The sequence below is a fragment of the Candoia aspera genome, chromosome 3, assembly GCF_035149785.1.
Source record: "Candoia aspera isolate rCanAsp1 chromosome 3, rCanAsp1.hap2, whole genome shotgun sequence".
Taxonomy (NCBI): Eukaryota; Metazoa; Chordata; class Lepidosauria; order Squamata; family Boidae; genus Candoia; species Candoia aspera.
The window spans coordinates 52,788,874-52,816,507 of record NC_086155.1 but is presented as its reverse complement, the minus strand read 5'-3'; the positions used below and the strand labels follow the sequence as shown (position 1 = coordinate 52,816,507).

Below are 27,634 nucleotides of genomic sequence, written 5' to 3'. Positions count from 1 at the left end.
GCAAAGCTGCTTTAAGGAAAGATGGAAATAGTACAGGGAAGTTTGTTGGAAGCAGTAGATGCCTTGTGGCTGTAATCCAGTGACAATGAAATTAAGTCAGGAAATGGGCTTTTGATATTTTGTTCCCTGCAGAAGAATGCAGGGTCAGTATACCCCAAATGTCCTATAATTTCCTTTGTATTGGAGCTGCCTGTGGATTGTCACAAGAGAAGAGGAAAACTGCTTTCCCATTAATTTTATCTTGTATCAGCCTTTCCCAGCTGTTCTAAAAATACATCTCCAGTTATCCCCAGCTAGTATGTCATGTCAGAATGGGAGTTGTAATCTAACCAATTTTGAGAGTACCAGGTTGGGAAAGTCTATCTGCATAAATTTGCATATCAGCGGTACTTCTGATTTTAAAGTTTCCAGCAATAGATTTCTGTTTGGATTCTGCACACAACTATCACAGAAGCAGGCATTGTCTTAGAAGAAGCGTTCTCATTTATGTGAATGAGAAAAAGAAGTAATGCTTCTCTTAAGATAGCACTTTTCCATCCCAGTCTTTGCTAGTTCTGCATTTAATTCTTTTTAGTCTGCTGCCCAGTTATTCTGGATCATATTTATCAACTAAACTTTGCAGCCTCGTTCAGTGAATGCTCAGAGGCATTCTATATTTTAGGAAGGAGCTGTGGCATTCTAGCAGGTTAGAGATGGGTATTTTGTTGAGCATGACTAAACTGGGGCTCAGTTAAGCTCTGATTGGGGTTACTGGGTGAACAGCAGATGAGATGTCTCAGATGTTGATGTGATTCCAAAAATGATAAGCTGCTAGAAACAACAGTAATGTTCTTTACAGGTCTCCTATCATGGTATTCCCAGCCTTGGCAAAATATTCTCTTGTTCTTTGAGCAGCAGGATGGGATTTTCTTTCTGCAACATGAGACAGGGTTAACTCTTCGTTCAAGGTTAACCTCTGTTAGCTTACAGCCAGAAAGAGCTAAACCATCACAAGCAGGCAGTGTTTACAAGACAGCCGTCATCCCTCGTATAAACAAGGGGCTTCTCCGGGGGCAGTAAAAGTGCATTCCAGAGAGGCAAAGCCTAGCTAATAGAGCGTCTGCCTTAGAGCTGAAGGAGGAGCAGCCCGGGGACCTGGTCTTCAGAAGTCGAGCGGCTCTGCTTAGGGGCAGGGCAGAAACTGGTGTGGCTGTTGCTGTTTGACTTGGGTACCTCCAGAGAAAGAGGTAGACCCTTTCTGAGAGCATTCCTCTTTGCTCAAGCTTACACTTTTGGCTCTCTGCTTGACGACACTCAAAATCCTGTTTAGGGTAAGTCAGTTATTTAAATGTTTGATATACAAGTGGGGAAAGCAGTGCACAAAGAACGGAAAGTCAACAGGCTCTGTCTCTCTTGCCCTCTTGCAATTCATGTAAAGGAGTTTTGAAATAAAGAATATCTTTCTCCAAGAGACAATGGTGTGCCAAATAAAAGTTGTCTTAAATATGCTGCCAAAATACCTACATTATGAGGCCCGAAGGGAAAAAATAACAATGAGCAGAAAAAAATGTCCAAAGATTGTTGTTATCCAGAGCAAAATACCAAATATTAGACATCTAAGTGTTCATGTTCTGCTTTCCTTCCTTTCTTGTGATTTAATTGTTTTTATTGGTGAGTGTGTTTTATGCATCATGGATTTAAATGGCAAGTTGTATGGCACTTTCTGAACCATACAGTAGAATTATTTTCAATAACCAATGTCTCTTTCGGATTCTCTAGAAATCTCTGTGCTGACCTTTGAAAAAAAACAGATTGATGTAGCCCAATCTGTTTTAAACACTTTTTGTTATTTCCAACTGAACTTGTATGATGATACAAATGCAGATTATGTTCAGTAGTCAAAAGGGAGTCAGAATTCTTCCAAACATGGATTGACTTGGGATGAACTCAAGCGGGTATGAGGTCTATAGAGGAAGAGATCTTCTCTGGGGACTGAAAAGCATAATTTGATGGTGGTAATAACAAATCCCTGAATTAAGCCATTGCTTCTTTATCATATTCCTTACTTTGAGGGTTAGCGCTTGGGAGCCTGGAATGATAGCAAGAGGCTCAAAGAGAGTATTCAGCAGCCCCTCCTTTCTCGCTGCTTCTGGCTTGCCTCATGCAGGCTGGATTATAATTGGTCTGGATTACAGCTGCTTTCCATGGGACAGTTTTAAAAGAGGCAACACTCCTAGTAGCTTCTCTGTTACAATGATAATACATGGGTGTGAGAAGGAGCAAACCTAAACAAGTACTTGGCACTCTCAGAAAACAGAGATGCCCCATCAGCAATGGTGATGGTAATGCAGCTCAGAAACACCTTCTGCGGCCTTCCCTCTTGCCTCTGTTTTCCCCATTCTTTCAAGACCCCTGGGGCCCTGAAAAGAAAGACTGGCTTGAAGGTAAGTCAAGGCAATAGCTCATGGTGGGTCAGAAGCTCTTAAAAGAGTAAATGGTACTTTCAGCGATTCTGAAAAAAAATTTTTTGAAGAAACAAAATGTTGAATGGAACATAGAGGTACTATATGGATTCTGTGGGTGTTGATGGAAGGATCATGGTATTCATAGCACACAGTTACTCATATATGGCTTCTGTTTCTGTGAATGCATGGCTGAGATTGGATTTTATTAACTCAGCTCCACCACTGCCAGCACTGGTACAAGGCTCCTATTGGCTTTCTGGACACATCGCCCATCCTGAGAAAAGAACAGGTCTGAATGTGCATATGATTAAATGCATGCAATAAATCAGGAAGTATATCCACTCCAGGCATTAAAGACCTGTTTTTTTCCTCAGGCATTGGGTCTGGGAGAGGTATGACCCGTTGCATGATTTTTCCCCCAGCACTTTGTGTTTGTGTTTTATTGTTTGGATTATACTTTATATTTTGCTCTATTAGGTGGTTTTTACTGATTCTGTTACATGCTGATTATGTACACCTCCCTGAGTTATGCACTGAATAGGGTAACTGTATATATAGATGAGATAGAAATAGAGACTCCTTGCAGCTGAGCTTGACTCTGCATGACTTCATGGATGCCTCTGTGTTGCCTTTCTCAGCAACAATATGGAAATAATTTACCATTGCCTTCTTCCAGGATTTTTTTTTTTACTTCTCAGTTTAATCTGAAGCCATAGGAGTTCCTGCTGGTCTCCCATCCAAGTGCTAACTGTCCCTGATTAGATTCTATCAAATCAACCAAGGTAGTTAGGTGCTGCTGCCACCTGCTGTGATGCTGGGACAAAAATTAAGATGGTGATGACTGTCTCTGTTGAGTCTCATAGTTTGAGAGTTGTTAAACTATGCAGCATGTAGGAAGAATGGAATGAAAACATTTTCCTCCTATGAAATAAACATGATTTTTCCTAAAAAACCAACCTTATTTTTTTGAATGTATTTATTCCCAACTATTTTGTCTTAAAGTGCATTTTCCCTTTTCCATGTAGCCCTTTCTTCATTTGGCTTCTGCATTCCTATGTTTGAACTCCTGTTTCATCTAGCTTCTGTATTTATCTGGTTGCTTAAGCACTGCAGCTTTTCTTCTGCATTTTCAAGGCTCCAAAACTGTCTGCACATGATGCCCTGATTTGCATGTCAAGCTGCTGCCCCGTAATAAATTGCCATGTAGGGAAGCTATCATGGTGAGCAATTCTGGCCAGCTTCCAGGTGATGGCAGTTTTGTGTGGGAGGCCTAAATCTCTCTCTTTTCTCCATGGATCAGCTTTGAACTGAATGTAGCTAGCAGAGCAGTTCATCAGTCTAGCTCACTCAGTTTATATTCCTCGACATGGAAGCATTTAGCAAATCTGCCCATTAAAAAATAATGTCTCCATACATTTCCTTGTCTCCTCTCTTGGTTCTTTTGCCCATTCTTAAACAAAACAAACAAGTATATCAACAGAATCTTTTTGCATTTGCAATAAGTGCAAATTTGCTGCCTATTAGGAAGTTCCGTTCTATACGGAATAGACTATTCATTCCATCTAGTCCATCATTGGTCTGTACTTACTGGCAACACTGCCTGGAGATGCCAATCTGGGACCTTCCACAGATAAAGCGGATATTGTACCACTAAGCTAAAGTTGCTGCCTTTGAAAAGAACAATGTCTGATGGAGCAGATAAAATCTCAAATGGGATGCAAGAGAAAAAAAAATCCACTGACAAAGTCTAATGGCAGTTATCAGTGCTGAAAATTAAATTAATAAATGTAAGTGATCCCTGACATTTAAACAGGGATCATATATCTGGAGGTGAAGGACTGCACATGTATGAAGTGGTAAACAGTGAAAGACACAGTATTAATTGATTGGTTTGTTCATGGTTTGGATATTAGTTGGGAAAGTAGGTCAGTTAATGTCTGTTCTGCCAGATGGTCTAAAAGAAAGACAGAGTAATCCCAACCTCCCTGGCCTTCTAGTGGAGGTGGATATTACAGAGGACCTGTGCCAGTGGGTTGGAGGGAGGGATCTGTAACCACTCCTGGGACCCCCATTATTATCCCAGAAATTGTGCTGTTCCAAGGATGTTGGTGGGGCAGCCCTCCATCCAATGAATCCAATGACTGTGTTCACATAAGATGATCTGAATCAGGCCCCTTTGCTATACTCCCTCTCTTTCTGTATTTCAAGAGCTGTTGGGCTAAAAATCTTGTTAATGGCATGAACTGTCTGGACTGTAGAAGTGCTAGGTGATCGCTATTTTCCATAGTTCTTCCCCCAGCTTACTTAAGGAAGTTTTATTCAGATTCCATCCCCTGCCTGTTTCTTTCATTACTGAACATAAATATTAGATGTTACAGTTTTGCAAGGGGGGGGGGAATGAGGCAGAATATTAGTGACAAGGGACTGGTAAAAGGGCAAACAAAACCTGCACAAAAATGTATTTTTTCTCTAGATAACAACAAACATCAGTTTCCTTTTTTTGTGCCTCAAACCAGAACTAAGATGGCTTCAGGACTAATCTGGAGATACAACATCTGAGGCTCTCGTCACACCATATGCTTATCATTAATTTACTCACATATGAATTAATTCTGTTCTGAGTCTGCACAGCACATTACACTGTGAACTGTCCACATGTGTGAGTTTACTGTGGTTTATATGGTATCATGCTTGGACAGCTATGTGAGAAAGAGAATTTAAGAATCTCATGGCATATCCATGATGCAAAACTTTAATGCAGTCTTCCTCAGCTTGGTAGCCTCTGGTTATGTTTGAACTACAACTCCCAGAATTCTTAGCATTCTGGAGTTCGTAGTCCGCATCAAGCTGAGCAGCTGAATCAAGAATAGACTCAAACTGTACTGAGCAATGAGTGTTCTAGGTGGCATGTTTTGTTCTAACTGCTAAATTTTACCATTGCTAGCAAAACTAGTACTCCAGTTGCACTCAGTTCTTTGCTTATCCTTTCCACTCAGTTCTGAGCCTTCTCCAGCAGATGGCCTTGTCATTTTTTTTAAAAACTCCTTTTCCTATTTCCTGGACTAGAGAAGATGCTGATTTAAGAGAGTTAGCTTGGGGTCTGGAAGGGTGTTAGTAAAATGTGATCAATCAAAGCCTTTCTGTGGTTTTGTGACTCACAGATCTTTGGGAAATACAGTTAACAGGGAGCCCCTTCAGCCTGTTTACCAGGGAGGGAAAGGGCACAGCAGACTTGGCAGCATTGGCTGTCAGCCTGGTCCAGCATAGAGAATGGCAGGGTACTGCAGTGGTAACATAGCTGATTCCATGCCAGCCAGTGCCATGGAGTTGGTGAGGCTTAGGAGGGAAAGAAGAACTGAAGGATACCGACTGCATTCCATATGATTAGATCACACTGCAGAAGCGGGTTCAGCCTGAAGCAGCCCCTATGTGCAAATACCCTGCCAGATATTCCAAGGTTATCTCTCTTGGAATGGCAAATCCCATATTGTTTTAACTTCTCCACTCGCCCACTTCATTAAGGAGGTCATCCCCTTGCTGGTTGAGCTTCATAGTAATTAATCAAGCCTAATTGTCCTTTCAGCCAAGAAATGCAGATACAGCATCTGAGAAGTCTGGACAGACTTGTGCTATCTTTGGATGCAGGTAAGCAACCTGGGCATGGAAGGAGTGGTCAAGAGCCCTGGGGTAGGGAAGGGGCTGTCTCCTAATTTTATGGGGTGCTAGCTTTATATGGTCTGTTAAGATTGATCAAAGCTTAGTATTGTTAGTGGCTGGTCGGCCTTCATTGCTCAAAAGTCAGCAGCTTTCTTGAGTTGCTGCCTTTCCACAGATGTGACTGCAACTCAAAGTGTGATTGCCCTTCCATCTAGTAGAACAATCACAAGTCTTGTGCTCAGGAACCCTTCAGGGTCCTATTAAATGGGAGAAAGAATGCAACATACTCTTACTTCCACATTCTCTTCCCACTCTTACCTGTTTCTTTCTGTCCTGGCTTACTGCTGTATCATTTCTCAGTTACAACAAAGCCAGGATCCTGCCACAATTTTTCCTGGATGCAGTGGCTGCATGAAATAAGCCCCTGTATGGTTATTTCTCACTGCCACCTTAACATCAGCACCACTCCTTTTTTATTCTTCTGCCCTGTGTAAAGCATTTTCACACCAGAACACCTTGCTTTGGTTACTGGCTAATGCTGGTTTGGAAAGTCTTCATGCTAGAGGGAAGATTATATCATCTCCTTGAGGTAGGCCAAGTCAGGAAACACCAAAAGGATTCCAGGAATGCTACTTTAGGATCTAAAAACAGAATCTTGAAAACTTGTCAGAGTTTCTCTCTGCCCCATCTTATACCAAACAAAACCAAGACAGGGTTATTTTGAATTTCTTTCTCATGCTTTCCACTTTCTCAGGACTGAATTGTGATTTGTCCTCCCTTAAAGGCTCGTCTACTCCTTCATCAAGGTCATCTCTACACGCCTTTACAGATTCATAGGTGGTGCTACATTTACCATGATGACATGTTACTGCTATTTCAAGATGTCTCTGATTAAAATAAAAATAATTTGTGGATTCAGCACATCTAACTGTCAGTTGTGTGGTCACTCTTATGTGATCAAGTCTCAAGAACACCATGCCGCCATCCCTATGCTAGCTAGGAATTCTGGGAGCTCAGACCCCAAAATGTTTGGGGAACATTAGGTTGGAGACGGCTGACCTAAGATTTTCTATTTGCTTTAGACTCTGTATACTGTCAGCCCATTGTCCTATCAGCAGTGGAAGCACTCACCTGTCAATTCTCTGTATAAAGGACTCTTTAGGTACTTTGATAACTCACCTTTGCTCTGCATATTGGAACTCATATTGTTCCTTCTGAGTGACTGGAGGAAGCCCACGCAGCAAGGAGGAACATGAGGAGCTGCTAGCTCTCTCATTTCCTACTCATGAGCCCTCTAGCATTCTGCTCTTGTTCTTCATAAGATGCACAAAGCATATGGATGATGCCAATCCTGTTGCCAGATTTTGGGTTTGGGTTGAAGGGGAAATATTCTCATGGGTGCAACAGATAAAAGCTGAGAAGAGTATGATTCTTTCTGTACTTGTTCCCCCAGAAACAATGGCCACTTCAGAAGGAGAATCAGAAAGAATGGTTAATGACAGAAGCCAAAGCGTTGATAGCAAAACCAAGGTAAGTAAGACTAAAATGGTTGTACCATTGCTGTCTTAATTTCAAGAGGGGATTCCCAGTTTTCTTCTAGTGCTTGTAATGATTGCAGGGTGGGGGAAATGCTTCCAGCGAATGAGGTACTGCAAGGTGCCACGAAGCCTGTGAGAATCAAGGACCTCCTTCACTTCAAAATGTTGTTGTCCGTCAATCATAATCGGTGCAGGAAGTGTAGGTTGCAGATGCCACCGATTGGAGTGGTTGACAGGCTTGAGCAAGCTGCAGTGAAAAACAGGATGTAAACGTCTAAGATTGTGTGGCAAATCCAATTTAAACGTGACAGGGTTCACAACTCCCACAATGGGAAAAGGACCAACAAATTTAGGAGCCAATTTTTTTGAGGGCTGAGGAGACTTAATGAACTTGGTGGAAAGGTAGACCCTATCACCAACTTTTAAAGTAGGTTGGAGGGCCCGTCTCTTATCAGCATGCAGTTTATAGGCAGACTGGGCATCTGCCAACGCTTGTTGAATTACTGGCCAGGAATCGGCCAGGTGTGCAGCCCAATCAGAAGCAGAACAGGGTGGTGTAGTGGATTGAGGCAGATCAGGAATGGGAACAAAATCCCGGCCAAAAACAGTACGGAAAGGGGTGTGCCCTGTGCTCTGATGGATGGCGTTGTTGTAAGCCACTTCAGCAAAAGGCAGGAGATCAACCCAATTGTCCTGCTGATAGTTGACAAACGCTCGCAAAAATTGTTCAAGGGTCGAATTAAGAGCCTCTGTAGATCTGTCAGTCTCCGGATGCGACGCAGTGGACAATGCTTGCTTAGTGCCCACCAGCTTTAAAAATGCCCTCCAAAACTGGGAAGTAAACTGTGTCCCGCGGTCTGTGACCAAGTGAGAGGGGCTCCCGTGAATCCTGTAGATGTGGACTAGGAATAGACGGGCTAATTGCAGACGGAATTGAGGCACATGGAATAAAATGGGCTTGTTTAGAAAAGTAGTCCTTCACCACCCAAATCACAGTCTTTCTCTGACTAGGAGGCAAATCGACAATAAAATCCATGGAGATCTCCTCCCAAGGACGGGAGGGACTGGCCACTGGCTGCAGCAAGCCTTGCGGTTTGCCCCCCTTCCGTTTTGACATGGCACAGACAGGACAAGAAGCAATATATTCTTTGACATCACGTCTCAATGTAGGCCACCAGAATTGCCTACAGGTGTAAGGTTTTCACAAAGCCAAAATGACCAGCCACTTTATCATCATGAGATCTACTCAAAATCTCCCTTCGCAAACTGTCAGGGACATAGAGGCGGTTCTGCTTCCATGCGAAGCCTCGGTCAAATGTAACATTGTCTCCATTTGCTTGCAACCAAGTGTCAGATTTCAGTTCTGAGAGAAACTGTTGTTGCAATTGCGAAGGAATCAACGTTCTTCCCCAGCCGATGAAACTGAAGCTGAGGGCAGCTGTGCCCGAGTCTGACTGCGAGTGACAGCCTGCAAACCCAACTGGGGTTCTGTCCACAGTGTACCCACAATGTCAGGTGCCTGGACCGAATCCTGGGGCAGGCGGGAAAGCACATCAGCCAGGAAGTTTTCTTGCCCGGAATGAACTTCAATTTAAAATCAAAGCGACTGAAAAATTGAGCCCAACGGATTTGCTTAGGACTGAGCTTACGGGGCGTACTAAGCGCTTCCAAATTCTTATGGTCAGTCCAAACCTCAAAAGGACATTTGGCCCCCTCTAAGAGGTGGCGCCATGCGTCCAAAGCAGCCTTGACTGCAAAAGCCTCTTTTTCCCAAACATGCCATTGCCTTTCCATCTCAGAAAATTTGCGGGACAAATATGCACAGGGCTTCAGGCAGCCCGCAGCATCCTCCTGCAACAAGAGCGCTCCAATGGAGAAATCGGAAGCATCCACTTGAACCACAAAGGGTCTAGTGGGATCAGGGTGTTGCAGAATAGGTTCAGCAGTGAACAGGCTTTTGAGTTTGTCGAAAGCCAACTGGCATTCAGGTGTCCAACTGAGCAATGCTCCCGGGTTCTTCACCTTCCGTGTGTCCCCCAGCCCCTTTGTACGTAATAAATCAGTAAGAGGCAATGCAATTTCTGCGAACCCCTGGATGAACTGGCGATAATAGTTGGAAAAGCCAAGAAAACTCTGGAGCTGCCTGCGAGTACACGGGCGCTCCCACTCCAAAATAGCTTGAATCTTCGCAAGGTCCATTTCAATACCCTTGTCCGAAATTCTGTACCCCAAGTAGTCAAGCTGAGTCTTATGAAATTCACACTTAGAAAGTTTAGCATAAAGCTCAGCCTTTCTCAGTTTGCTAAGCACCTGTTTCACCAAGCGCTCATGTTCCTCCACCATTTCAGTATAAATCAAAACATCATCCAAATAGACCAGTACACCCTTGAACAAATGTTCATGTAACACTTCATTGATCAATTGCATAAACACCCCGGGTGCCCCCGCCAAACCAAATGGCAAAACCTTGTACTGGAAAGAGTCCAGAGGACAATTGAAAGCAGTCTTCCACTCATCCCCCTCCCGTATACAGATACGGAAATATGCTTCCCTCAAATCCAGCTTAGAGAAGATTTTCCCCTTGGCCAGATGTGCTAACATGTCTTTTATTATTGGCAAAGGATATTTGTTTAATATCGAAACCGCATTTAATCCGCGGTAATCTGTACAAAGTCTCAATGTCCCATCCTTCTTCGCTCGAAACAAAACGGGGGCGCCCACTGACGAATTTGCTGGTTCAATAAAACCCCTGGCCAAGTTTTTGTCCACAAATTCCTGCAGCGCTGCCAGTTCCTTTTGTGTCATGGCATAGATTTTTGGTTTGGGCAGTTGTGCATCTGGGACCAACTCTATTGCACCGTCAGTTTTTCGATGAGGTGGGAGTTGGTCTGCCTCCTTCTCACCAAACACATCTGCAAAACTTTGGTATTGCTCCGGCAAGCCCTCCAGTGGGGTGGCAGCGAAATGTGGGGTTGCTGCCGCCGCCCTCCCCACTGCAGCCTGCGGAGCGTCATCCTCCCCAGGGGCTTGATAGAAACCATCCCCAAAAGTCAAAGTCCTGTGCACCCAATTTATATATGGGTTTTGCTGGACCAACCAAGGAATCCCCAGAATGACTAAAGGACCCCCCACAGGTGCCACTACAAACGGCAGCCCCTCACGGTGGCTGCCCATTTGCAACGTCACCATGCCCGTGGAATGGGTGACTGGCTTCCCCCCCGCCGTAGAACCATCCAGCTGGGTAAAAATCATGGGACGTTTTAGTGGAAAACTGGGTAACTCCAAAGCAACCACCACGTCAGGGTGCATCAAGCAACACGAACACCCTGAATCGATCAAAGCCCACACTTCAACAGTTCTTGTGCGGGAGCCTAGCTTCACTTTCACTGTCAGTGTGGGATAGTTGCCACTCATTGAAACATGGTCGCGCCCTTCCTCTACCACCTGCCCAGAGGCGCCCTTTAAAGCAGGTGGCTGGCGTTTCCCGCCGGCTGGAGTATATTGGGCTCCCCCTCGTCCCCGAAGTAAGGAATTTTCTCCACTTCAGTCTCAGCCAAAGCCGCCTTCATTTTCCTGGGTAAAGAGGGAGATTTCCCTGACGACTTTTCCGGATGTTCCTCGGTCTTTCCTTTTGGGCACGCCGCCACTCGGTGACCTTCCTTCCCACATCGGAGGCATTGACCCTTCGCGGTAGCGGCGCTCTCCTCTTCCCAAGCACGTTGGCCAGACTTTCCAGTGAGTGCAGCAGTGCGGGAACCCTTGCTGAGCCTAGCATATCTCATCACCTTCCAGTGAGCAAAAGGTTCATGGGCATGCTCAGCCTTCCCTGCCAGCTGTATCCACTCATATAGGGAATCCGGGTTGTCTCGGCCAAGCGACCACCTTAGGACCTCCATATTCAGACCATCCTTAAAAAGTTCTATTAAAGTGGATTGGGACCAATCCTCCACTTTTCCAGCCAAAGCCTTAAATTCCAGAGCGTAGTCTGCCACCGATCGTGGCCCCTGGCACAGCTCCCTCAATGCCCGTTTTGCTCTTTCCTTAGCTAACGGGCCTTCAAAGTGTAATTTTAGCGCCCACAGGAATTCCTCGAACTCCTCCAGCTCAGGGGCCTCCGATTGACATAACTGCACGTACCAATCGGCCGGCCGCCCCTTGAGCTTAGTGGCAATGGCATTAATCTTGGCTCTTTCTGAGCGGAAACACTGTTCCCATTCATCCATATAACTCCTTGCATTGGTAAGGAAAAACGACAGCTTAGTTGGATCTCCATCAAATTTAACAGTAAAGTCCTTTACCCCCACTCCGGGCGGTCCCTTCGCCACAGCTGGACGGTTGGGCTTCCTCCTAGCCCCCAGGGATCTCCGCTCTCGAGGAGGGGACCTTGAAATTCTCACCCTCGGTGCTCTTACTTCCTCTCGGTGCCGGGTCCTACTCCTTTCCTCTGGGGAAGGTGGGGGCGAAGAAAGTCGAATACCTATACTGGACTCCTCTCTCCTCCTCTCCCGTGGACCCCAGTCCATGGACATTTTCCGAAACATAAATTCTAAGGACTCCAATTTAGCCTCCACCAGTTTTATATGATCAGGGGTTTGGGAATCCTCCTTTCCCTCCTGCCTCACCATGGTTGGGGACAACGGGTACCGCTGCTTCCAAGACATTCTTGACGTCCCTGGTAGGGTTCCCTGTGTCTCATCCCAGGTGAGCAACTCACCTGGTGACTCGCCAGTCGGTTCAGGGGCTCTTTTACCTCCAACCTCCTCGTCTCCTAGGCTGAAGCTCGACCCCTCCCGAACTTCTGAAGTCTCTCGAGGAGGAACTCTCTCCGTTCTTATTACTGTAGAGTCGGGTTCCCCCTCGCTCGATTCTTCACTTTCCATGGTTTGTGGATTTGGTTTGCTCATTGCTAGCACTTCCCCTCACAAAATAAATCTGGAAAGGGGCTAACGGAAAAATTTTTTGGATTCTCAGCTTTATGTAATGATTGCCTATCCCAATAGACTCAGACTCACAAGCAGGTACTTAATGATATCTGATTTATTAGAAGAATAGTATGCAAATACAGAGAAAGCTGAGAATGAGTAAAAGCGTGCCAAATACAAACTAAAAACCCTCGGCTCAAAACGTAATCCCTCCCCTCACCCTGCTGTTGCAAACTCCCCTCCCCCCAGGTGCTGGGAAAGTAACCTTGAACACAATGAGATAACCCAAACACATTCCAACCCAGCAGCCAACAGATAACAACTCCACGAGATGGAATCCTCCTCCCTTCCCAGATGAAACATGTATCAGCGAAATGACATCGAAACGTTACGATGTACCAGCAACATTGGAATGGCGAACACGACAGTGCTAAGTATTGATCAGGCCCCAAATGGCTTAGTTTTGGCTTTAGCAGCATATGTGCTGCCTTCAGAGTATTTTCCAAAACATGTTTCTTCAACCTGGTATCTTTCAGATGGGTTGACTGGGCATTCTGAGACTTGTAATCCAAGATGTACAGAGAATACCAGGTTGGAGAAGACTGTCTTGGGGCATATCATTCAACTGGAATCTCTCTTGTTTTATTGTACCAAGATGTGGGACTTGAAACAAATACACCAATGTTCTAAATGAAGAAAGTATAAAGGATCTTTTTCTCTTCAACTGGTGTTATTGATTACAGCCCACTCTGATGGGTATAGTTGGGGCATGGCCATTTCCCCCTAGATAACCCCATTTCCCTAGGAAGATCTAATCCATCTTGAGGAAGAAATGTATGTCTACATTTCTGTTGCTTGGTTGCAACTACTCTTCTTCCTTTGCAGCCTTCTGTGGTGAGATCCCAAGAGCCAGCAAAGAGGAATAGCTCAGGGAGCAGAGTCCAAGCAGTGCACTTCAAAGACAGTGGTGACAGCGATGAAGGTTGGTGAATGAGTCTTTGTTGCTGGACTTACCTTGTGTTCTCCTCCCTTTTCATTGTTGCCCTTCGATATATTCTGGTTTTTCTTTCCCCTCCTTGTTTTTATTTCATATTCAGTATGTCTTTCAGAATTCCACCCATCCACTTTCTTTTTCTACAGTTCTCTTCCTTTCCTTTCCTTTCCAGTTCAGTTTTCCCTTTTATTTATCTATTTAATTTATGCTCCTAGATTTCCAGGAATGACTAGCATTGTTTACTTCCTTTTCTTCCCAGTTCCAACTTTCCCTATCTCCAAAAGATTAGCATGTTCTCCATTTGCATGTTCCCCACCAGGACCTTTCTTCAGGTGTGCTCCTCCAGAATTAGAAAATGAATGCTGCAGGTTAACCATATACTGAAATCGCTATTGAAATAAACACCATAGGCATGTTCTTACGCTGTTCAGAATGGCTATTTAGTCTAGGAAAAAGGATCCAGATTTATGTATTATCTAGATGATTTTCTACTGTAGTCTGTGTAAAAAAAATGCCCAGATTTGTTTATTACATAACCATCCACTAACAAGAATTGTTAGGGCAAATTTTTTTTATCAGCAATGTAACTTAAATTTCAACCGCTTTTGACTAGTCTCCAGTTACTGGCCTGCCATACCTTTGCATTTTCTAGCCAGATAAGATAACCTCAATGGACAACTAAATGTCTTTATTTTTTTATCTAGTTCTAATGTGTGCTGTTTCCACTTAATTTTTTAAAACTTTCCTTGTCTAGAATCAGATTCCTCTGAGGATGCACTGAATACCTCACTGGTGGAGCTTTCTGTGCTTCAGAGGCTGGGCTTGCACAGGTAGGAGCCTTCCACATGTCTGACAGAACTCTTTCATGTGCCTCCTTGCTTGTCTGTTTTTTGTGAGTGGGAAGGGCTCCATAAAATATGAGATCTATTCCTAGAGGTTAGCCTTAAAATGGCCTTAAAATTCAAATGGACACAACTGAACTCCAGTAACTGTTGCCTTAGCAACAGCATCTCTGAAACCATTATAACTTATTATAAAGTCTCTTTCCATATCATTTACAAGATATTTCCCCTTGTAAATTTGAGTTACTTATTGCACTTGCATCCCTCTGAACTGTACCAATTTGAGTATGTTTGCTCACAGGTTCTGTACATTGGAGATCAAGGCTGCAATAGCGGGGGATGTTTTTCTGCATTCTCTCCAGCTTCATGGGTGAAGTTACCCAGGTTGGAAGATACAGAACCTCCCCTCTGCTAAACTGTTTGAGCTTTGCCAGGTCACTAATATCCAGTCTGTATGATTTTGTACTTTCTTTGCAGGGTGGCTTTGACGGAGCAAGACGTGGAGGTGAGTGCTACTGTCCAGGTGGCTGGATTCTTTCTAATTCATAGCATTTCAGCTTTTTCAGAAGATATTCTGAGGCTTATTGAGATAGCTGTTATAAAATCATAGGTTTCATGGCTAGCTTGGAGGCCTATTTTTCTGACTGGCAGAATATTATGTTGTTCTGAGACCCAACTATGTCTGTGTAATATTGCCCTTAGCGAGGAACATTTCTCCTCATCAAAGATGTTTGCATATTTTAACATTAAGTTGAGCTTCCATAATAATCTTGACTTGATTGGCAAGTTCTACACACCAGAGGACCTGAATGATTTAAATTCCCTTTTCATTACATTACAGTGTCACTAGAGAGCATATAATGAATAAATGCATGTTATTTGTTCTGACACCAGACATTTTCCAGCAGGGAAACAAAGCACTTGTATTTCAATTTCCCAACAATTAAACCATAATAAGTTGTTGCTTGGAGAACACCACTGTTTTCTTAGTTAAAGCGTATGAATCCTAAGAACTGTCTGAGACAATTAGTAATTTGAGATGACCAGGTCATCCTGAAAGGTGACATTTCATATCAGTGTCTTTGATTCAGTCTTAGCTCCTGGCAACTGCCTGGACAAGTCCATGCCGTTTTCTGGGCAACATTTTCAGAAGTGATTTGCCTTCTTCCTGGGGTTGAGAAAGAGTGACTGGCCCACAACTGGCTTCTGTGCCTAAGGCAGAACTAGAACTTGCAGTCTCCCATCTTGTAGCCCAGTGCCTTTAACCGCTATACCAAACTGGTTCTCTGCTTTTTTGTTACAGCATGGATAAATTTCATGCCGGTTTAACACAGAAATACAAGTACGTAGACACATAGGCACAGCATCTTGACTTTCTCTTGAAACTTGATTGCAGACAAGAAACTGACAAGAGTCAGAAAATCTTAGACTATCTTTTCTGCTTCCTCCAGGAAATTAGAACATTTGACCTAGTGTTTATTTTGGCTTAGTGTTATTCATTCACTTTCCCCAAAATGTTTTGATTTTGAAACAGGGTTGAATATGCTTGAGTTCCATCAGTAGTGCAATTTGGATGATCTCTCTCTCCTTCTTTGGCAGGCAGCTTTTGCACACTTAGCCCTGGCTTTCCGTTGCGATATGTTTACCTTGAGGCAGCGAGTGCAGATAGAAGAACGAGCACGGAACACAGCAGAAGAGAATATCCAGCAGGAGTTGGCAGAATGTCGGGCAGTGTTGCAGGCAAGTGAAGTTGTTTTGACTATTTCTTTTGCATTCCTAAGGATGGTAGTCTAGGGCCATGGTAATCTAGGGCATCTAGGATGGGAATCTAGGGCATTGGACTTCCAAAATCAAAAAAGGGAGAGGACCAGCAGTTAATGGGTTGGATCCAGACTTATTGTACTTTTCCTATCAATTTCATTAAAAGCTAAACCATAACTAGCTTGCCTTTTTGATTTTGTTGGGACCCATGTTCAGTTAAGATAGTTTGGTTAAAACATAAGGTGTACAGTACTATTCAGCAAGTTATGCCTGAAGATTTCTGGAAATTGGGCCAATTTTTGTTGTATTGCATTGGTAATGAGTCCTGAGAATTGTCTTTTTTGTGTGAAGTCCAAGTCTTAGTAGGCATTCTTTCAGTTAATCCAGGAATCTCTGTTTTATCCCTCAAGAAGTTGGATCAGGCCTGTATGGACCCCAGGCGCAAGGAACTGGTTGAATACTTACAGAACAGCCTAGCAATTCTGGCAGAAACAATTGAACGGGCAACAGGTGCAGCAGAAAAATTAGGAGCTGTCCATCAGGTGAGTGTGTAAGTTAGGGCAATTAACTCTAAGCGAGAGACACTGAAAAAACATTCTTATACTATTTATGCTATCTGTGGATATTGCTATAAGTGAACAATCTGAAGTATAGATATTACATTCAGATTGATTTAAACAAAAGCAGATTGAGTCTCATCTATAAAAATGACTTGGGACAAAGATTTCCTAGTAGTAAAAGCTAGCTGTTCTCCCCAGACAAACAGCACAGTATGGGCCACAGAAACTGACTTTACTAGAAAGTGTACACTGAGATAGTATGGAGTCTGATGCATCTATTCTGTTGATATGTTTCCAAGAATTTGGGTAATGTTTTTCTCAGCAGCTCTGAAACTGGCGAAATCAATGGCTGTGAGATGTTTAGTGCATATTCCTTATCTACAGTATACATTCTCACCTTCTTTAATATTTCTGTCATTTTAACTCTGAATTATTGGAAAGGTGAATAGATTTCTGTCAAGAATTTGCAAAATCATGGAATCTGCATATATATATCATTTGGGCAAATAAGCACCCAACTTGGTGCAGATTCCATGATTTTGCAAATTCTTGACAGAAAACTTTCTGATGGACCTTTTCCTACAGTGATCCTGTGTTTGATGCTGCTGGATAGTTTTATATGATTAGGCCACATCTGAAACAAAACAAATTAGATGAAGTAAAATTGAAGAGAAAACTTAATGCTCTCCCAGGACTAGGAAATCTCCAGTTCGAACCTTAGTCCCTGTATTCTCCTTACATGGTTTTAGGCAAGTCACCATCTCTCTGCTTCCTTTCTCCTGCAATGTGGGCTAATAAGACTGCTTTAGCAAAATGTAGCATTTTGAGACTCTGGAAATTCTAAAAAAGGTAAAATGTCCTTTTGAGTCAAGCTTAATTGCTATGTGACTTCATGTCATTTTCTTGGCAGCAGTAGGGAAGTGTTTTGCTGTTGCCTTCTTCCACTAACCAGGTCTGACCTCCCTTTAGAGTAAAAATCAGCCATCTAGTAGGGGATGGATATGTACCCCAATGCAAAATATTAATCATAAAATTCATGAGCTCAGTTAATAATGGTGTTCATTAGTCAATGCGAAAAGAAGTTAGGGTTGAAGCGGGTGAACCTGTTTGCTGATCTCCTTAAAGAAGGCTGGGGCCTTCATCATAGTTCCCTTTGTTACTCCACTCCTTGGATTCATTAATACCTTCCTGTCCTTCTTGCAGGAGGCTCGCATGAGTCGGGCCACAGAAGTGATGGTGCAACATGTGGAGAACCTGAAACGGCATCACCTGAGGGAGCATGCAGAATTGGAGGATATGAAGAGGCTGATCCAGCAGAACTCCCGAAACCGGCAGTTAGCAGAAAACAGGGGTGAGATTGGCTCTCTGGGCAGCCAAAGACCCCAGAGCCTCATGAGGTCCCCAGATCTCTTTCTTGTAGCCCTAGAGTTCCCTTGGACCATGTCATCTGTAAAACATCAGTGGCACAGTTTCCCCCATTTTGAAGCATGAAACGGTGTAATACAAGGCCTACCACCTTTTATTATTAAGCATCCACTGTGTCCATCCTCAGCCACTGAAAAGTTGCCCACTTTGGGACTAGGAATTGTCCTTCCAGCTCCTTAGAAAAGAGCCTGGGATAGAAATAAAAGAAATTGAAACAGCTGATGTGCAAGGAGGAAGGAACTTTGGGTGCAAGAATACCACTTATTATCACTTGCCTGAATTCCCAGGAGCAGTGGGGGAAGGATTAATTTTTATCTGTTTGAGGCTCCATATCTCAAAAAATACCAACATGAGTTGGAAAGACACTTGTTTCTTGATCACATGTCAACAGGTACCACAACAGTGAAAAGCTTTCTGTTCAATCAGCTGTATTTTAAATATGCCAGAGGTTTTTTATATTCCAGCCCTTCTCTACTTCTGCTCTCATAACTGAAAATCAGAGGTGTATTATGGGGGGGAGGGGGGGAGGTGTCCAAAAGGTCAAGACAGCACCCATGACTGTGCAATAGAAGTCCCACCCCCTTTGTTAATGCATGGCTTCAATTGTGGGATCATGGTTGCCATCTTGACTTTTTGGACACCCCCCTCCACCTCACAGATATCTCCGCAGAAATTCTATGCATTATGTGCAACAGTAAAGCTGTTTTTTAAATTGACTTGAAGGTCCCTTTGACATGATGGTCCATCTAATAGGGAAAGTATTGAGAAGGCTTGCTTTAGCTCTGGCCTGTTTTCTCTTGGAAAGAAGCTTTCCTACCTCTCAAGGTTGTGTAAACTTATTAAAGATTTTTAAAACCGAGCCCTGACTTCTGTAGATTCCATCAATGAGACATATAGAGGACCAGCACTTCAGCAGCAAGAAACAGCTGTAGTAATTGGATCAGAGCAGCATGACAAGGGAATCTCCCTCCCTCTCTCTCTCCCTCCCTCCCTCCTCTCTCTCTCTCTTATGCTACAGACTGAAATGGATATTTGCTTTGGCACTAATTTCTCCCTTTAGTTGATTTGATGATTTCCCCTTCCACTTATATACCAAGAAGAGGATGTTCTACAGGATTGCAGCAAGACAGGAAAGGGCTAAAAAAATCCTATTCCTTTAATTTTCTCTCCCTCTTTCCCAAGCTGATGCAAATGTGTTTTAAATGTGTTGCATTAGAATTGCTTTAATATAGCTCTGTCAATGAGAAGCATGAAAAGGAGCATGCAACTTTGGCTGGTTTCCCCAGCATGATTAACATTTCTCTCACAAAAAAAAAAATGTGTGAAAGAATAACTTTCAAATAATCTTATTATAGTTTACAGTGGCAAGCTGTACTGGGAAGGAGAGATCCACAAACCAAAACTTTTCCGGGTTCTTGTTTAGGTGCTGCCACTCCTAAATTCTGCTGATTAGGACCCTAGGCACCAATATTCCTTCCATGTCCTTGTTTTCCACAAGATCCACTCTTGACATTACCAAATAATGGTCTGTTCCACATTCAGAACCTCCATTTGTGCCACACTATAAAATAAGTATTTTTTAATTGTCCAGATTCAGTGGCCACGATTACCCACTTCAGAACAAAACAGTTCTTAAAGTTGGCTTAAGATACTAGCTTGTGAGTCAATCATGGAGCCAAAATTAATTGGATGTATTATATGCCCCTTAATGACCCAACAGGAACATAATCTACTGAGAAAAGTTGAATGTCAAACCATATTCAGTCTACCTGATTTTCTAGGGTTTTAGACACTGGAGTTTCCCAACTCTTTTTGGAGATATCACGGAGAGAATCCAGCACCTTCGAATTGTAAAACATGTACTTGTTCTCCTGGGTTATGGCCCTTCCCATAAGAAGTTATCTTTGTCTCATAGATGATGGTGAGCAGAGACTGAAGTATCCTCTAGCACGAATTTTTCAGCAGGTAAGGAAGATTAGGACTGTGGGGAGTAGTTCTCAGCTGCTCCATGGAGAACACTATCCATTGCTTTAGATGGTGGAAGGGTTACGGAAAGCAGAAAGCCCAGTCATTGGGCTTCATCATTTCCAGAGGATAGCCGAAATTATCGTCTTACCCTATAGTTGGGCAGGGCCAATTTTGATGGTCTTTCAACTGTTGCTCAGCAAAAAGATCTCATTTTATTTCATGTCCATGTTGTTGGCTTAGTTCTGACTACAGGTATTGGGTGAACCCATGCACTGTGATTTGTAAACCAGAGTTTAGTGTGCTGTACAGATCCAGATACTTGCATTTTTGTACTAAACCATGAATAAGCAGAACATAGCTTAGCATGATATGTGAACCCTGTCATTATATGGCCCCTGGCAAATGAACTGCTGACTAGATGTCCTAGAATGGTGCTCAAAGCAAAACCTTCTAAGGCAGAATTTTTGCAGAGAAAGTATCTAGGAGAATACCAGGATGAGTTCAAAAGCACCCAAATGCTAGCCAGATTAAATATTTAGAAAAGCCCAGTGCTGTTGTCTAAATAAGAAAGCTTATTCCTTTATTTCGTTGCAACCCACTGCCTGGACCTTACCTGCAGATTTTTCCTGATACTTAAATATGCAGATGGGCTTGACTTCTCCCTCTATGAAAGTCGCAGATTCAGGAAAGGAGTTTGGAATATCCTTGAGGGAAACATGACCCCCAAAGCACCGTATCCAAAGCTGTAGTCATGCTAATCAGAATTCTTTGCATCCCAGGGTTCAGCTCGGCGTCGAGTCAGCATTGCAGTTTTACCCAGACAGCTGATGGTAAAGAATCCCTTCTATTACTCTGGGCTTTTGCAAGAATATAGCTTGCTGAGTGCACTCTATTTCCGTTACCAGTTGTCCATCCTTCTCATCCTTTCTAGGCCAGTTCTGAATTCATTTAAAGCTTTCTAGCCCAAAGCCAGAAAACTTACTATTAACATTATCTCATTCTCTCCAGAACGTTCTAGTTCCCAGCTGGAGAATAATCTTAAACTAGGTAGGTCAGTTTTCTCCAGTCTGGTGCCCCCAAGACATGCTGCATTTCAATTTTGAGAACTGCCATACTGGTGAGAATTCAGGAGGCTGAAGTCCAGCACGCTTGGAGGACACCAGGTTGGGAAAGTCTGATGGATGGAGATGGATGGTATTATCTGTTGACTGCATGCTTTCTTTGGGCATTGTGCTTCCTACTGGATGCCTCTTCCCCAATCAAGTCAAGCTTTACTAAAGGTTCCCAAGTGGTCTTCCAGATGAAAAGCATGCTTTTAACTATTCCAAGGCATGCACTGTCCCAGAATGGGTTCCTGTCTTGCAACTGCAGCTATCCAGTCTCCTCTCTCCCCAACCTTAAACTTCTAGTAGCTTCAGGGTTTTTTTAAAAAATTATTTATTTAATTAAGTTGCCCAAAGATAAATTCCTAAGCATCTGCAAAAGTGACACAAATTGGTGGGAAAAAAAAGTACAAAAGAAGCACTCTATTTCCTTTCAACCTAGATGGGTTTTTTCCCTCTCCCCATGCAGTCCATATTTACAGTACAGTACATGATTCATTGCTCTGGTCTGTGCAACTTCTGGGCTTCTGTTAAAATGCATCATTACTGAAACAATGTGTTGCGCAAGTTCCTACCTTTTCTGCTGGCTTGAAAGAGCCATAGCCACAAGCACCTTTCAGCCTTATTCAGCACTCTTGATGTGGCAGGTTCATTCTTCCTCTTCAGATCTCCAGCCCAGACATGTAAATATATCTATAAGCAGCCAGGAATTCTCAAAAATGGGGGGCCTGGATCGCTTGTGTGGTCATAACCCCCCTTTCATACTCTAGCACTCCTTGGAAGCCAGTGAACGCCTACTTAAAGTTAGAGTAATATGATGCTGAAAACCTGAGTTCCCTTTAACTGCAGCCATTCAGCTCTATTTGTCATTAATTTTTGTCCCTGTCATCTCATTGACAGTGGGAAGAAGTTTCCCCCTCTGTAACGAAAGAATCATCAGCCAAGAATCATCCATGCTGTCAGCCCTTTGAGGTAGGCCAGGCCAGGAAACAGACTCCACAAGAACAACTGAAAGTCTACTTTATTATTGCAGGGTATCATACTGGAGTCTTGAAAGCCTGGCAGAGATTCTCTCTCCCACGTCTTACAGAATCAAGGCAGGGTGATATTGAGTTTCTTTCTCACTCCTTCCTCCCTTTCAAGGCTAAGCTGGTGTTTATATAATGGCCATTGAATAGCTTCTTCAAGGCCACCTCCATACCCCTCTACTCCACCTTGAGGATTTAGCAGGTTTTATAGGGCAGTGGTTCTTGAGGGTCCCTGAGACCCTTGCAGAGGGTCCGCGCAGTAAAATAAACATTTTAAGTTTTCTCAGTTTTAATTTCTAATACAGTAAACATTGATAGATATTTCCCACATAAACCAAAGCTCTTTGGGGTCCTCAATCATTTTTAAGAATGTAAAGGGGTCCTGAGACCAAAATGTTTGAGAACTGCTGGCATAGGGAATTGGGATAGCTTTTAGTTGCTCATATTTTCCAGCTTTACTCCATGAGGACCAGAAACTTACATTAAAATGCTCATTCTTGAAACTACTTCAAATCATACAAGAGTTGATATAATTATGGAATTGTATCATTACCACGGAATGGCAAGCCAGCCGCAGCTTCTTTGCCACACTTCTGTTTGTGTTCACAATCTTCTCTGGTTATCTTTGCAGCAGTTTCATAGCTCTGAAAATGGGCACAGCCTTGAGGGAGAAGTAGTTAAGCCAACAACAGTCAAAGAAGAAAATCCAGAAAGGTAGGGATCAGCTAACACAAGGAACTTTGCTCGTCCACTGAGAACTGTTTTGGCTAGCCCTTGGTGTGATGGTTTCTCTTTGTTTCCCCACCACAGTCAGTCCCATTTCTCCCAAGAAGACGCTGCAGAGAATCACCCAATCCTGCATCCAAGCCCTTCCATCTTCTCCCAGCAAAGCCTGCAAGGAGCAAATAGCAGCCACTCTAGCAGGGAAAGAAGCCATTGCGCAGAAGGGTAAGGCATCATCCAGGCATCCTTTCTGCTAGAAATCGGCTGCATTTGGCCTCTGAGTGCTGTGGCAGGCAGGTGGGTGTGCTCCAGAAGGAAGCAGCTCAGGGCCAAGAACTGAATGAAGCCAGGCCGAAAACTACATATGCATTAATTTTTAATGTAATAAACTTAATCCTACGTACTTAACAATTTTCCCTTTCTGACACATTAACCACTGTAATTTGTTTGCTCCAGGGTTGTACTCAAGGCTTTGGAGGTAGGAGATGTAGCTCTGGGACCTCCGGTTGAGCAGCCTTAAACTAGAGCCAGTCATAGGAAACCAGTGTGTCACTTTTCTTTTGAGGGATAGCAGGCCCTCTTAAAATACATCTTTTTGTTTCCCAGATATAACTATACAATTTTATTTATTTCTGTCTTTATTTGTTAGATTACTGTCACGTTACCTCAGGCACTCAAGATGGCCCAGAAGCTCTCCCTCTTTCAGTTTGGCCCACAACTGGTTTAGGTTGGACTGAGAGTGGCTAGTCCAGTCAATTTGTGAGCTCCCATATCTAGTCCGATACTTTTCCCACGATGGCGCACTGGCTCTCTGTAGGCAAAGTGGAGATATGGGTTTGTTTCACATTTATTTTTGCCATGGGTAAAATGGTTTCAGTGTGAATGCCTTTAATTAGGCCTTCAAAGTTTATCCAAAAGAGATCCTTTGGAACATGTAAGAGTATGAGTGAAGCATCTTTTTAAAGCAAACATATCTTTTTTTCAGGCTTCTGCATAAGCCTGAAAAATGATGTAGATACTTTAATGAATCTTGTTAAAGACAGGGTTGCTAATGACATGACTTATTAAGGCAGTTGAAAAAGGATGCAGCTACTTCAGAGGTGCTGCACTTATGGTTGCTTACATTCTGAAGCACTTCCTCCAGCTATTTTATCTTTTATTAGATATATTTTACTGAGCATTTTAAGGAGAAATAAAGAAACAAAAGGAAAAGGAGAGGCAAAAAGGAAGTATAAAACATTAATGAATCAATATTTTGTTAATTAGTTTAAGTAACTGAATATGCTATATCATTTTAAAACCTGCCAACCACTGTTAAAATCTAAATCATATAAATATCAACAGCAATACTCAACGCAGCATAAAGCCTAAAATATTAAGAATTTCAATCTGAGCAATAAAGCCTTTAGGTTAAGAGAAACCCAAATTTCAGAAGTGGTACAAGCCTGTGTATACTTCTGATCCAAAATGGTTTCCAAGTCCAGTTAAATTCTGTGACAGGTTTACTTTTGAAATATAAGGTTATTTTAGACATCAAGGTGTGCCAAATCATTTTCAAAGCATGGATATCCTGACCTGTGTACATCTCAGAGCTCTGATTGGTCTCCGGCTCTAAGTATTTATACAAAATTATTTCTGAAACCATTGGCCTTTGGCATGTTGTTTTTCTGGTGGGGGAAATAAAAGCTTCCTGCCAGTGCATCAAGCTGGGATGCAGGGCTGGATTAGCAGGTGATGGGGCATTGACAACCTAGCCATGGATTAGCACACAGATGCAGCGGCCAATGCTGCCTCTTTATTGTTACAAACATTCTGCGGTCAGGCTAGGAGACATGTATGTGGCTGAAGTTACAGATACTCATTTTATTACTCCTGGAGTCATGATGCTGCTCCAATTACTTTAAAATGTGAGAAGCACATGCTCAGAGTATACATTTTAATTTCAGCATAGGCATTTATTTAAAAAATAAGTCATGTGTGAGACCATAGGGAAAACCAGGTTAATCACTCTCTGTCTCTGGACTGTCTCAGAAATGGTACTCAGTGTTCAGAAGTCAGGCTCAACAAAGCTGCTGTTGTGAGCATTTCCTTCTGGCTTCCTTGGCCTTTTTAGCAAAGTTGTCTGTCCCCAGCAGTGCTATAAGCTTCTTTCTTTGGAGTTGACAGTAAAGGATCCCTGCTATCACCTTTCCCAGGAGAGACTCAGAACTTAGGAACAGAAGCCACACTGGCAAAAGTCTAGAAGATTCCAATGAAGGACTGGGTACAGAGGAGGCAAATAAGGCATGTGAAGAACTGGAAGAAAATGCTCTGCTGTGAGTGAATATTGTCTTCTATTCTTATCACCTGGGGTGGCCTCTTACCAAAGATTTTAATATTTTGCATTGGTGAGGATGGATACCAGCTCAGATGGGTTTAAAGTAGGAATGAGGGAGAGAACAGGCCCATAGGTGAAGTTACAACAATAGATCCATCAGTGTTTACTGTAGTAGTCGTGATGGCAATACGTGGCCAATGAGTGCCAGGAGCAAGTATTGTCCATGTCCTGCTTGTAGCTTTGTCTGAGACATTTGACTGGTTCCTCTAGGATGCCAAACGGAGCTATTCATCTGATTCAGCAGAGCTCCACTTATGCTTCTGTGGCAACAAAGAAGTTGGGATCAGGTACTGGGTTTAACTTGCTGAGAATATCCTTGTTTTATATTTTTAAACCAAGGTTCTTGCCCTTATGGCTAAAAAAAGGTGAATAGAAAATGTACAAATATGGAATTAAGCAATGTATGGGCTGTTGCATAATTTTTTATTTCTTTTGAGGGATACAGAACTTATGTTTTCTTAGCATAATGTTTTTCTTTGCTTTCATATCCACTGATGATGAAAATGGAGTCTGTAAATCTGGGAAACACAGATGAATACCCAATAGAAGAGAATATACGTAACTCAGGGTTGAACTGAAGTCCTTGGTGCTCTCTGAGCTTTGTTGTTTGCTTGCAGATGTTTCATTACCCAGCTAGGTAACATCATCAGTGCAAATGAGTGTGGGGTCTGCTCCCTGGTTATACACAATAGCTTGCCCTGCCAGTGTTTGTGGGCACGTGGTTTTCTCCTTGGCAGTTTCTTGATTAGAATATTGTTTTCTGCTTGATTGTTTTTCTAGTGTCAATCCTTGATTATCTGGGTGCTGGCTGCTGGAGGGGATGTGTTCTGGTCTTTTTTGTTTTCTTCTTAGCTTTTTGTTGTTTCTTTTGAATGGTGTGTAAATATAGTTTATTGCTATGTGTCTGTTGATGACTGATTTGTCTGAATGCCAATCTTCCAGAAATTCCCTAGCGTTTTGGGATTTGGCTTGGTGACTCAACATACCATGTAAGGGCTGTAACAGCCACTATGTAGGAGAGACAGGCAGAAGACTACCAGAGTGCATCCATGAACACCAGCTAGCAGTCAGAAGACACGATGAGAACTCCTTAATCTCACAACACATGGACAGACTCAACCACAGTTTCATCTGGGAAACTGTGAGCATCCCAGATGAAGGCAAATCCAAAAACACTAGAGAATTTCTGGAAGCTTGGCATTCAGACAAATCAGCCATCAACAGACACATAGAAATAAACTATATTTATAGACCATTTAAAAGAAACAACAAAAAGCTAAGAAGGAAACAAAAAAGCTAAGAAGGAAACAAAAAAGACCAGAACACATCCCCTCCAGCAGCCAGTTAAGCAAAGGTTAACACCAGACAAACAAACAGAAAACAATACCCTAATCAGGGAACTACCAAGAAAACCACACGCCCACCAACACTGGCAGGGCAAGCTACTGTATATAAACAGGGAGCAAACCCCACACTCACTCACACTGATGATGCTACCTAGTCAGGTAATGAAATGTCTGCAAGCAAACAGCCAAGCTCAGAGAGCACCAAGGATTCCACATATGAATATATTTTGAGGTTTGGGCTATAGGTCTGAACTTTCATTTTGAGATAAAGTATCAATTTTGATATTTAGTTGCACTGGATGACTCTTTTAAAATGTATTCTTGGCAGGGCCAAAAGTTCTAAACTGGAGCTTTCCAGAGCCTGGTTCTCTATACCTACCTACTACCTGGTTTTATTATGGATGTTTTTCCTGGGGATTGCTTGCCTTGTTCTAATCTGGATCGTGGAGCTGCAGAAACAATGTTCATTTACAACCTCTGATTGTTAGACACAGAAGGCACAGAACTTTGCATCATCAAGATCAGACTTTGGACAAATAAAAAAGGAAAACAATATGAATGTATATTTGTGATCAGTGTGCTCTAAGGACTTAAGACATAGTCCTACCCAGTCCAACTAGGTACTACGGTATGTCCCACCCATCTGAAATGTCCTGGAAAACTTCACAAATAGTTATGAATACTTTTTTTGAAGCTGAGATGGTTTTAGCTTGGTAAGTATAGTATCTTTGCTAAGGTGAATGAAAGGTGAAAGGTCCCCTGTGCAAGCACCGAGTCATGTCTGACCTTTTGGGGGGACACCGCTTTCGTGACATTTTCTTGGCAGACTATAGCATGGTGGTTTGCTACTGCCTTCCCCAGTTGTCACCTTCCCCAGCAAGCTGGGTACTCATTTACCAACCTCAGAAGGATGGAAGGCTGAGTCAACCTGAGCTGGCTACCAGAG

General features: G+C 42.9%; 2 protein-coding genes across 3 annotated transcripts; both read left to right on the top strand.

Annotated features, from left to right (window-relative positions):
* The first annotated feature begins 979 nt into the window (after positions 1 to 979).
* LOC134494583 (inositol 1,4,5-triphosphate receptor associated 2-like) lies at positions 980 to 16,191 on the top strand. Its single transcript, XM_063299836.1, has 7 exons — positions 980 to 1,310; positions 6,028 to 6,089; positions 7,555 to 7,631; positions 13,447 to 13,543; positions 14,310 to 14,385; positions 14,875 to 14,902; positions 15,997 to 16,191. Exons 2-7 carry the CDS (start codon positions 6,035 to 6,037, stop codon positions 16,189 to 16,191), a joined length of 528 nt encoding a protein of 175 aa, XP_063155906.1. The 5' UTR covers positions 980 to 1,310; positions 6,028 to 6,034.
* A 381-nt stretch (positions 16,192 to 16,572) lies between these two features.
* On the top strand, positions 16,573 to 27,243 carry LOC134493271 (inositol 1,4,5-triphosphate receptor associated 1-like). Of its 2 annotated transcripts, XM_063297686.1 has the most exons (9): positions 16,573 to 16,700; positions 17,922 to 18,069; positions 20,059 to 20,108; positions 20,891 to 20,941; positions 22,115 to 22,186; positions 22,874 to 22,956; positions 23,053 to 23,190; positions 25,161 to 25,280; positions 27,017 to 27,243. In XM_063297686.1, exons 1-9 carry the CDS (start codon positions 16,587 to 16,589, stop codon positions 27,174 to 27,176), a joined length of 936 nt encoding a protein of 311 aa, XP_063153756.1. In that variant the 5' UTR covers positions 16,573 to 16,586; the 3' UTR covers positions 27,177 to 27,243. The 2 variants fall into 2 exon arrangements, with proteins under 2 accessions (XP_063153756.1, XP_063153757.1); XM_063297687.1 differs by lacking the exon at positions 22,115 to 22,186.
* The last annotated feature ends 391 nt before the right edge of the window (positions 27,244 to 27,634 follow it).

Coding starts and splice junctions, on each gene's coding strand:
- LOC134493271 (XM_063297686.1), top strand. CDS start 16,587: ATGGACCCCAGGCGCAAGGAACTGGTTGAATACTTACAGAACAGCCTA. Junction 18,070..20,058: donor GCAGTTAGCAGAAAACAGGG/GTGAGATTGGCT, acceptor TTTGTCTCATAG/ATGATGGTGAGCAGAGACTG. Junction 22,187..22,873: donor CATGCTGTCAGCCCTTTGAG/GTAGGCCAGGCC, acceptor TTATCTTTGCAG/CAGTTTCATAGCTCTGAAAA.
- LOC134494583 (XM_063299836.1), top strand. CDS start 6,035: ATGCAGATACAGCATCTGAGAAGTCTGGACAGACTTGTGCTATCTTTG. Junction 7,632..13,446: donor GCGTTGATAGCAAAACCAAG/GTAAGTAAGACT, acceptor CTTCCTTTGCAG/CCTTCTGTGGTGAGATCCCA. Junction 13,544..14,309: donor CAGTGGTGACAGCGATGAAG/GTTGGTGAATGA, acceptor TTCCTTGTCTAG/AATCAGATTCCTCTGAGGAT.